The 12,209-nt window shown below is 36.0% G+C and overlaps 1 protein-coding gene across 1 annotated transcript; it reads left to right on the top strand.

The window, feature by feature from the left end:
* Positions 1–143: 143 nt before the first annotated feature.
* Positions 144–3,828, top strand: LOC116194005 (transcription elongation factor B polypeptide 3; the record flags this gene model as incomplete). The annotated part of the gene is made up of 8 exons (XM_031522743.1): positions 144–348; positions 665–855; positions 973–1,110; positions 1,316–1,394; positions 2,583–2,648; positions 2,735–2,810; positions 3,237–3,293; positions 3,376–3,828. Coding segments are annotated over 8 exons (903 nt in total), but the record flags the coding sequence as incomplete, so codon positions are not given.
* Between the last annotated feature and the right edge of the window lie 8,381 nt (positions 3,829–12,209).

Raw genomic sequence — 12,209 nt, 5'->3', positions numbered from 1 at the left:
TTTATTAGAACTAAAGCAACGTTTTTCAATTAATTTTAATATTTGAACAGTATGTTTCATTAATATAATTCGATTTAATTGAAGATTGACCGAATTCAAATTATTTTATAAAAAAATTTTATGAATGAGAGGGGAGATGGTAAAGGTTATGTGGGCCGCAGCAAGGCCGAAAGAAAGGGCATTTTCGGAAATCTGGATTAGTGCGTGTGGACCCCACCGTATTGGCTGGTGGGAGTAGGCGGCAATTGATCGTTGGATCCCTGGCACGATCAACACTGCTCGCTGCTCCCTTCCTCGTCCTCCCGCCGGCGCTTCTCCCTCCGGCCGTCTCCGGCTCCTTGGTAGTTGGTAAGCTCCCTAAGCCTTTATTCGTCCTCACGATCCGATCGGATATCTACAATATTTACCTCAATCATTGGATCCCATATCCTGCGGATAAAGATAATTCGATCGATCATATTGAAATTCGAGCAATTGGATTCTAATCTGTTCTAAATTTCGAATCTGATCATTCATCCCTTATATGGCCATACCGTCTGCTATAAATTAGGAAGTAGCTTGCTGCATAGTGCGTGCGTTGAAGTGAATAGCTTCTTTTGTCCTTGAGCTGATTGTGTCTTCATGCCTTTGACTGATGGGGGTGATTCTGGGGAGAAGACTGCAGGGGAGAAGTCTGAAGTTTTAGCTATGCAATTGAAGAAGAAAGTGCCTTCGTTGGTTGACTTGTGCATACAGACGGCTATCGACAACGTGAGATATCTCGGAGATGTGGGCGAGACAGATATTGGTCTCCTGGAGCAAATTTTGCCTCACTGTACAGTTGATCAATTGATGCACATAGAGGAGAGTACGAAAGTAAGTGATCACTCGTCAATGTCAAAGATGTCCTTTTTCCTTTTTTATGGTTGATGGCGTCTCGCTATCGTTACTCAGGCTGCTAAGACTGCTTTCTTGCTTTGCACGTGTTTGTAGGGAAGAGATTTGAGTCCGGTTACTGATAAGTTATGGAAGAAATTTTACGAGAAACAGTTTGGTCCCGAGAACACTAATCTCGTTCTTAGGAGGATGAAGCAGAAGAACGTGTCATTCAGGTGGATGAAATTATATGAGGTGAAGTGTCGAACTTATCTCTTTTAATACGATCTCCTTATCCTACATGCTGGTTTTGTTTCTGAGACCCTGAGCTGATAGTGATGTCACATGAGATTGGAAAATTTGTTTTTTTTATGTATTGAATCAGAGATTATTTAAATGGTTGATTACACCTGAGCGTGGAATGAGGCTACTCTATTGACACGAGATGGTCTGTGTGCAGGCCAAATTAAAGGATGTTGAGGAAGCTCAAAACAAATCGCTTGATCGAATCAGGCAACTTTACAAGAAAGAAGATGCTCGTATGCCGTCTCAAAAATCATCCTTGTTCTTTCTTGTTCTTTCTTGCAGTGACTTTTATTGTTCAAACTTTTTTATGGCTGAGACAATCAATCCTTGGGATGCTTCTGTCTGTTTGTGAATCAGTTTTAAGGAACCAACCTGTGTTCACATCTGTAGAAGGTGCTCTTAGGTGCAGTCACTACTTTTGCCGAATCTGATGTTTCGCTCTTTAGGTCCTTATATTCTTTGGATGGCCGTATTGAATCCAACAAATTTCGAGAACAAAAGACAAGTCTTTTTCACCCCAGGATCTGAAACTGTTTCTTGCATTTAGGGTGTTTTTGGGAGTTGAATTTGGAGGGAGAGGAAGGGAGAGGATTTGGAGGGAGAGTGTTTCCCTTGTTTGGGAGATTTATTTGAGGGAAAGGGAAGGGAGAAGGAGGGATTTGGAGGGAAACACTCTCCCTTCATTTCCCTCCATTGTTAAGAATCTCTTAGGCCTCCAAATTGGAGGAATTTGAAGGAACTTATGTATTTTCTGTTCCCTGCTCTGCACAACTTTCTTTATAATAGTTTTTCTAAAACTTTTATAATCTTTTTCTTTTTGGAACTTTTATAAATTTTTTTTTCTCCTTTCACTTCTCTTCTCTCATCTTCCTAACTAATTACTCTCAAACAAGGGAGTTCATTTCCCTCCATTCCCTCTTCTCTCTTCTCCTCTCCTCTACACTCCTTCTCTCTCCTCTCCCTCCATAAAAAACTCCCAGACACAATGTTTTGGGGGATACAACAGAAGCAGCTTTTAAGTGATGCATTACTTTTGTTCTAAAATATAAATGATCTATTCCTGTGCTTAAGCTACATGTGAGTCTAATTAAGAGGATGATATGTTAAAGTTTCCTGTCTATTGCTACGAATTTTGTGATAGACTTTTTATGTGTTTTCATCTGTCCTTATTCCATGCCTTAATATAGACTTTGCAATTCCATCCAGTACATGCATACCTCTTTTGCAGTGTTCATGCGTGTGGGACTCGTGATATGCCTTTTTTTCTTTATTATGATGCTCTTTCTTTTATTATTTGCTTGTTATTCTGGGCATTATTTTCATCACTCATGAAACTGTAGATCGGATAATTTTGCATGCAGACTATGGTGATACACGTTATATGACATTGTAAAAGTTGTATCATTTGTCTAATTCTTCAGGAAAACAAAGTCGGCAAGTTCAGCTTTGCAGTAAGGTGCCCCCTTCAAGCAATAAGAGAAGCTGGGGTATTTATCCTTCTATATTGTAAAATTCGAGTTAGCAATACACCAACGATTTCTACCTTACTGTTATAAAATTGTGTCTTTATTAGGCAATGGACCTGGATACAACGTTGGCAATTTGAAAGGCAATTTGATGAAGAAGGCGAAGATAGAGTTCCTTAAGAGGTACTTTTCTCTTGCAAGTCTGAGACTTCTTCTCAAATCTTTCTTCTTCGGTTCTGAGGGACCATTTCCGCACATCTATCCGCAGGTGATAGTGCAGGCATGTGGCACCTGCCAAGTGCTATTAGTGTGCGTGCACTATCCTGGACATCATCTAATAAAAAATTTGTTTGGATTGGAAGCTTCTCTCTTTATACTCATAATAACTCTCTTGATATACTCCAACGAGTGAACCGGGTAAGTATTGATGCAGAACTCGTATCTTCTGCAAGCCAATGCTTTCTACTTCGTTGAGTGGTGTCCCTCACTTTGATGGCCCTGTCTTGTCTTAATTGATCTTTGCATAAGCATCTATAAATCATTGACTATTCTCTCGCTCTGATACTAATGTTCAGCTTTTACGCCATTTTTTTTTTCAATGATTCGCAGTCAAGAGGTCAAGAATATGGCAGCCGTGAAGAGAAACGCCATTCAGAGAAGCACCTGGTATGATACTGTACCATTGTACTAACAGCTAATGATTGACAGACTTCATCCTCATTTTATACCTGCTGCTTTTGTGGTGCAGTGCCTCTCGTGTTATGAGACCCAGTGGTTTCCCTGCGACAGGCTCTGCTTCAACATCTAAACAAATCAAACCACCAGTGAGAAGATTCTAGGTCTGTGACTTCTATGGCTGCCTTGCTCGGGAAGGGGATTGAGCTTCTCCTTGCGAATGGTGGAGTTTGTGGTTGTGGCTTCGTAAGCATGACCATCTCTGCTCCTGTCGACTCGACCAGGCAGATCCCAGTACTCTGCATTCTTCGTCTGCTCTCCACCATATTGCTTAATTCTATTTTACACTTGCAATAACGTGTTTTGAATTTGTGGGTTGTTGATAGTGTTGTACTCATGTAAGATAACAGTCAGATCGGCAACGCTCTGACGTGTACAAATTGTTAGATGCTTGAAGTTGCATCATACTTCCATTTCAGATCATTTTAGTGCCAAATTAAATGGCAAATTTTCATTCTTATGTCCACTTTGTTTACAGCCTCCCATCTTTTCTTGTGTTGTATATGCTAAGCTTTCAGAAACGGAAGTTAGCCTGAGAGTTGTCTTATGATTGAAGTGGACTGTTGGAGCGTCATGCTTCTTGTCGAGTAAGGCGTGGCCTCTCATGGCTCATACCCGCTTGGGTCTTTGCCTTCATATACCAAGCGTTGTTACTGTTAGAATGATGTTGAATCGAAAATAACATAAAGGACGGGCTGCGGGTCTAACTTACATTAGAAATATCCTACCCAACTTACGGTTATCGATTCGACAGTGAACACAACTAAGAGACCTGTGCTTGGAACAACGATACCGCTGATTATATCCCATCTTACCTCGGAAATTATCGAGCGATGGGTTGGTTACATCCTATCTTTACATTGGAAACTATCGAGCACGAGGCCAAACCTACCGAGGGCTGTTATACGCTTTTGCACGCAGAGACAGGAATCCATGAGCTCAGTGCCTTCCAAGTTCCAGCAGAGCAATCACCCTGTCGATCCTGACCTTTCCCATTGCCTTCGACATTCACTCAGTTTCCTGATAGCATCGGCATTCCGGGGGCAAAGTTTCTTCACCTAAATACACATAGAAAAGACCCAGTCACAACAGTGAGCAATATATGAATCGAACAAACCTGTATACGATGGACGAGCAAAAGTACCTGTAGAAAGTCCTTGATTGCTTCCTCGAATTTCCTGGTGGCAAGATAAGCTTCACCTCTTCTGTAGTAACCCTGCATCGACGATTCCACAGAAGATTATACGAAATTTTCGGGCAACAGGAGACTAACGAGATACCATTGAGGTTGAATATCGTTTTGAACCTTTGAATATTTGCCGTCTAGTTCATTGGCTTTGGAGGCATCTTTAATGGCATTAACATAGTCCTCCAGCTTCGTGCGCGCAAGAGCTCAGTTGGCCCAGTAAATAGCATTCCCATCATGAAGTCGAATCGCTTCTGTGTAGAGTTCGATCTCTAGATTATACTCGCGGCCTGAGTCGGACAACATCAACTGGTTTAGAAACCACATACTAAAATCGGATCCTAGTCACGGACACAACTAGCAACTTCTGTCTGCTGAAACTATCGAATTATCGTGTCGAGTCACAGCAAAATTCTTTGACGGTTGGCCCATCGACCGGATCATGAAATAGCTATCGTCAGGACTCACAGGGGAAGGATTTGTTGGCTAGGAGTTCGACATCTTCGGCCCTTGCAAGGCCAGAAAGTTCGGACTTCATACTCTTCCTGAATCTGCGGTGTCTTCTACAGAACAAAGTACTCTTTCGAGGATACTGATTGTTTGTTTTATTGAGGGCAGCAGGCAGATAGAGATGAACTGTGTAGATTGGGATGAGATACGTAAATGCAGGCAAACTTACAAAAGTCCCACCGCTTCCCAAATCTTTTCCTGAGTTTATTATATAAATTCTCAGAACTATGGTGACGTGGAGGGATCGAATTCAGAACCTCTCGATTTTCAGGTGATTACGTGTGTCATTGGGACGAGGCTTCTAGGAAAAAGGAGGAAATGCCAGAAAACTGCAAAGAGAGATGTCCTTGCCCTCTTCATGGATTCCGATGAACACATAAAGAACACGGGCTCCCCTTCTAAGCAGAAGGGAAGCATGAACCCGGAAAACTAAGATCGGACCTTGACGGGGTAACGACGAACAAGATTGCACTAGCATGCTATGCTTATTCAATATCTCGTACAATGTTATGCAAGTCCTAGTAAGCTATCAACTGTTCACATGACTTAATCGGATGACCAAGCACGGGCTCATTTTCTGCAATTGTTGACAGGCCCGACCCAGATCTCTTAGTTTCCGCCTTAACCATGGGCTGCAGTGCAGATGCCTCCTGTGAATGGAGCCGGCGTGATTCTCTGCACGAATGGGAACAGTGCACTTCCGCACAGCAAAGATCGATCCGTCACACGAAAGATGTCGCAAGGTATTCCTAAAAAGATAATAGTCTGTCTTTGCAATATCATTACTTGTCGAATGAGGAGGAATGCTCTCATTACTCTTTAAGGATGAGAAAAATAAGACAGATTGTTCTCAATGACACAGGATCACAATTCGTCAGTGCTGCACACCGACACTGCTGCCTTACACACGCCGCATTGCATCTTCATGTTCTCAGATTTTTCCTAGAGTCAGTCTTCAGTATTGATGATGAGTACGTCCCTTCTGAGGATATATATATATACACACACACACGAGGGAAAAAAGAAAAAAAAAAAAGAAATATATATATATATATACACACACATAATACATGAGCATAAACGATACTGTTACAAATATGCGCAGTTGTGCCTCATGTTCCGAACTTGATGAGAATGCAGTGGTTGCATACACGCGTGTACGTGTTACATAGACCTTAATTCAATATAGCATCTCAGTTTCCCTCGCTTCCGACTTACTAGGTACGTATACGGAGTAAATGATCGCTCATAGGCAACGCCAAATATACAACAGATTGATGTGTGCTCCGGCCCCCTCATTCACTGAAAAATCTTTTGCTTTTGGGTCAATTTTATCATAATTTTTTAAAATATATAGCACGTTATTTAAGGTATATTGTCAATTATGTAATGACGTCAAATTTTTCATAAAAATTAAACAGAAGACTTATACGGTGCACGCTTTGATGAATAGCGGGCCCGGACTCTCGTCAATATGTGATTTTTTTGTTTCATTTTATTGATGGTGTGGTTATTTTTTAAAAAAGTAATTTTGTATGTGAAGAGGTGAAAATAAGATTCGGATATTGATGGTGAGGGTGCCAAGTGGGTAAAAGGGTAGTTGGCATGAATAGGTTATTCCGCATGTGGCAAGAGTCGAAACCTACTATTCATTCACGTGTGCCTCACGTCAGCCTTTCGTTTAGTTTTTTACGGGAAATTTAACGTTAGGTTGAAATTGATACTACACTCTAAATATTATGCTATAATCTTAATAGATTGTGATAAAATTGATATTATAGTAAAAGGTTGTGATATGGAACATGCATTCTCCTTTTAATTTCCAAAAACTGTGTTTGGAAATGGATTCGTTCGTGCAGAAAATTGTTTGGAAAATGTTGTGCCCACCCCCATATTAATATATATATATATATATATATATGATGTACCCTTTACCGATGCAGTTGATTCTTGACATATTAATACACAAGCAATGAATTCTAGATCGTCTCAAATGTTAAATTATATATAGAGAGAGAAACTTGCCCTGATGTTGCAAGAACTCATGGCCACATGCTATACATTAATTCACAGATGGACATTCACACTTCATTGAATGATACATATTGATAATGATATTGATGTGTGCAAAAGCAGCATGAGAGTGCGTGTGATCGAGATGCTCTTTCAGTTTGGGGAGGTACGCGTTACATTAATTGTAACTTGGTTCCCTCGAGAATGGGGTCACTCGCTGGGCCAAATGTGAGCCCTCCTATAGTTTTAGCTACAAATGATTAATGTTTCTTCGAATCGAATCAACGACTCATATATAGTCTAGCTAAGCTAGCGTGGCCTGATAGTTACATCGTTTCATGCTCGATTGGGTCGAATCGTCCCCAATATGTCTTCCCTTTGGCGCGGAAGGAGCGATCAGGAGACAAATTTTTGGGTGAAATAATTAAGACAATTAATAGACATACAACTACGTCCTATGTCCTAATAATGGTACGAGGCTGTCATGTCTTTTCTGATCGATACGTGAAATTAGTGGACAATTAATAGACATACAAACACGTTCTATATCCCTTCCCTGTGTTCTTCTTTTCGTTTTTCTTTTCCTTTTCTTTTAGACAGAACATGAATATGAGAATCTAATGATGCCATCACGTTTGGTCTGGTGAAGGAAAGTGGACACACTCTGTGAACATACGTATATTGAGCATTGAAATATGGAGAAAAGGGTGGCCGAAAGTTAAATTCTCACAGACCAGAAACGACGTTGATGGGTTGGCCCGGTTTATATTCATATTCTTATTCAATAAGTTTGATCTTTGTAAGTTATATATTTGAATTCAGATAATCTATATATCTATATTATTTGAAATAATTCAAATAATTTTACTAAAAGTATCAACCCTTTACTTCTAATTTGATTATGATAGCATGCCTTTATTTTATAAAACCTCCGTTTACAAAACCTTCATGCATATTTACCATCGTTCTGTCCGACCTTCACGGATGTCACAATCTAACATAAACACTAGTAATCATGGGAGGTTAGCGCAATATTTTATGACGTTACTTCACCAAAATTGAAGTATAACTTTTTAATTATAAAAGAGATCAATGAACTCAATACAATAAAATATAAATCTAAATAAATGGGTGCAGATCCAAAAAAACAACAATTGAATCTAAAATTGGAGTAGATTTTCGTTAAGCGGTAAATTTCTCACGAAAGAGATGATATATATATATATATATTTTCTGTTGATAAGTCAAAGAGATGATTACTTAGTTTGACCTAATGCGCTGATATTCCCTTGTCAACAGTAATGGCGCTGATATTTCATGTTAGGGAGTTAAAGGGACGTTTGGTTTCAGAGTTAAAGTAACTTTAATTTTGATTTTGATTTTGATTGTGGAAAAGAATAAATGAGATTGTATTATAAATTTGACTTGGGAAACGTGTGTTTTTGTTGTGTAGTGGGTAGAGTTAAAATCAAAATCATGATTCTAAAATCATTTCCACAAACTAAACAAGCCCTAAGTCTCCTCGAGACTTGCGAGTAAATAAGTGAGGGAAGATTCCCTTATTTATTGTCGTACTCTCGGATTAGGTTTATATGGTTACTCCTCGTGGAATTGTTATGCTAGTAGCGCCTCAAACCCTTTAATCTATTAAAAAAATGGAAATAATTTGAAAAATCTACATAAAATTCTTCGATTTATCAATTTTTAAAATTTCGATATGAAAAATCACAACATTAATTGGGCCTTCAAAATTATTGACGTGGTCGTTAATGGAGCTAATTTGGTAGACGGTTGCCTACATAGTGGCATGCCATAAAATTTTTAACCTAAAAAATCACATAGTTTGATTTTTCTCCTCATCTACCAAAATATCAATAATTTTTCTCTCATCTACCAAAATATCAATAATTTTTCTCTCATCTACCAAAACATCAATAATTTTGAAAAATCACATAATTTACTTATCTTCCATCATTTATCAAAATATGTCTTTTTTCAAAAATCACATCTACCAAAATATGACTGCTTTGAACGATTATAAGTTTGAATTAGATATATATATATATATATATTGATTTGAATGTTAAAAGAATTTTTAATTGAAAAGAAACGGCAGAACAGTTACTGGCTTGTTTGGTTTCAAAGTAGGATTTTAAGCTGTGTTTGGTTTCATAGTATTATTTTAGAATCACAATTCTAATTTAACTCTACTCACTACAAAACAAAATAACTCTTACAAAGTCAAAGAGTGGGTCCCATTTATATCACTTTTTTTCACAACAAAACAAAATAATTCATATAAAGTCAAATAGTGGGCCCTATTTACACCAATATTTTTCAAAATCAAAATCTGATTTTAAAATTCTATTATGAAATCAAATGCAGCATTAGAATCTTACTTTAACTTAATTATACCCATAACAAAACAAAATAACTTATACAAAGTCAAATGGTGGGTCTCATTTATACCACTCTTTTTCCACAACAAAACAAAATAACTCATATAAAGTCAAAGTGTGAGCTCCATTTATACCACTCTTTTTCAAAATCAAAATCTGATTTTAAAATCATACTTTAAAACAAAACGCAGCATACAAATTTGTCATTTTCAAGTAAAAAAAGTATTCATATATGTTATCACATTAAGTAATATAGGAATTTAAATATATTATATTGCAAAAATAATCATTTCAACATAACGTGTGTGTACCAACATCTATAAAATTTTAGCATGGTTCAACTCGTTGGACACAAGTCCTATTAGAAATGTTATTTTATCATGGTTATTAATATTTCTAAGTTCTTATCTGCATATATATGAAAGTATGAATTTTTGGGTGAAATAAGTAAGACAATTAATAGACATACAAATACGTCCTATATCCTAATAATGGTATGAGGCGTTCATGTCTTTTCTGTTCGATAGGTGAAATTAGTGGACAATTAATAGACATACAAACACGTTCTATATCCTTTCCCCGTGTTCTTTTTTTTTCGTTTTTATTTTCCTTTTCTTTTAGACAGAACATGAATAAATAAATAAATATATATATATATATATATATATATATATTAAGACAGAGAGAATCTAATGATGCCATCACGTTTGGTCTGGTGAAGGAAAGTGGACATACTCTGTGTGAACATACGTATATTGAGAATTGAAATATAGAGAAAAGGGTAGCCGAAAGTTAAATTCTCACAGACCAGAAACGACGTTGATGGGTTTATAATAATACTTATATTCATATTCTTATTCAACAAGTTTGATCTTTGTAACTTACATATTTGAATTCAGATAATCTATATATCTATATTATTTGAATAAATCAAGTTACAAAGATCAAATAATTCAAATAATTTTACTAAAAGCATCACACCTTTACTTCTAATTTGATTATGATAGCATGCCTTCATTTTATAAAACCTTCCTCTATAAAACCTTCATGCATATTTACCATAGATGGCTTATGTTCCATCATCTACCAAAATATGACTTCTTTCAAATATCACATTTACCAAAATATGACTTATTTGAATGATTATAAGTTTGAATGTTAAAGAATTTTTAACAAAAAAGAAACGGTAGAACCAGGGGCGAAGCCAAGATTTTCATTCAGGATGGCAAACTCACACTTTTGGGGCAAAATTTTAAAAATTCAAAGTTTAGAGGGGGCAATTGCCCTCCCTGACAGTACATTGGCTCCGTCCCTGGGTAGAACAGTTACAAGTTTGTCATTTGTAAATAAAAAAATATCTATATTTGTTATCACATTAAATAATATAGGAATTTAGACATATTATACAATAAAAACAATAACCATGCCAAAATAACCATTTCAACAGAACTTATGCACACTAACATTTATAAAATTTTAGCATGGTTATTTAGTATGGTTGAACTTGTTGGACATGGGGATCGATTACTTTAGCATGATTCAACTTATTTTGGTATGGTTCGTATAGATATAGATTTCTGAGATCGATTGTTATTAAATTTTAATAATGCAGATATGATGAAAATGCTAAAGTCTAAAGATGGAAATTCATCATATCTGTATTATCAAAATTTAATAAGCCCTGAGGGATATGTGACCATACGCTTTTGGCGAGCTTCAAATATAAAATTGAAAAATCCTAAAATTCTAAAAAAAATTATGTGCGATAGAGAAAAATAGTTAGACAACTCACCTCAAAAAATTTAATTGTGGATGTACCTAAAATTAAACTATGTACATGCGAGAAAATAACAATTTTTCTAGATAGCTATATCTATGTACTTTAAAAATAAAACTAAATTCATTTTTCTAAAAAATTTAGAAACCCCGACAAAATAATGGTCGGTTCACAAATCCATTTATATATATATATATATTTAAAAATAAAAATTCAAAATTCAGAAACTCAGAAAATCGATAAAATAATGAACAATTCCACAAATCTATATCTATATATTTCTAAAATAAAATTTTTATTATTTATAAAAAAGCTCAAAAGATCGAGAAATTTTCATTCAGAAATGAAGTGTTATCGGACCATCTAGCACGATCCACTTTTATCATTCTTTCATAAATATTATACTACAAAGAGCATAACCATGATAACATAACATTTTCAATAGGACTTATGTCCAACAAGTTGAACCATGTTAGAATTTTATAGATGTTGGTATGCACACAATCTGTTGGAATTGTTATTTTAGCATAGTTATAGTTATTGCAGTACGATATGTCTAAATTCCTATATTATTTAATGTGATAACAAATATGGATATTTTTTCAATTTAAACTTATAATCATTCAAATAAGTCATATTTTGATAGATGTGATTTTTGAAAGAAACAGTATTTTGGTAGATGAGGAAACATAAGCAGATTATGTATTTTTTAGAGTTATTGATATTTTGGTAGATAATGAAAAATTTATTGATATTTTAATAGATGAGAGAAAAAAAACTGTGATTTTTTAGGTTAAAAAGTTTATAGCATGTCATCTATGTAGGCAACCGTTTGTTATATCAGCCGCCGTTAACGACCACATCAGTAATTTTAACTGTCTAATTAACGAATTTATAAATCAAGAAAATAGAGATAAACGTTATAATTTTTTAGCGCAAAATTTTAAAAATTAATAGATCTT

Source organism: Punica granatum, chromosome 2 (assembly GCF_007655135.1).
Source record: "Punica granatum isolate Tunisia-2019 chromosome 2, ASM765513v2, whole genome shotgun sequence".
In the NCBI taxonomy this organism is placed as follows: Eukaryota; Viridiplantae; Streptophyta; class Magnoliopsida; order Myrtales; family Lythraceae; genus Punica; species Punica granatum.
Note: the sequence above shows the minus strand (reverse complement) of the source record. Positions and strands in the feature narration are given on the sequence as shown.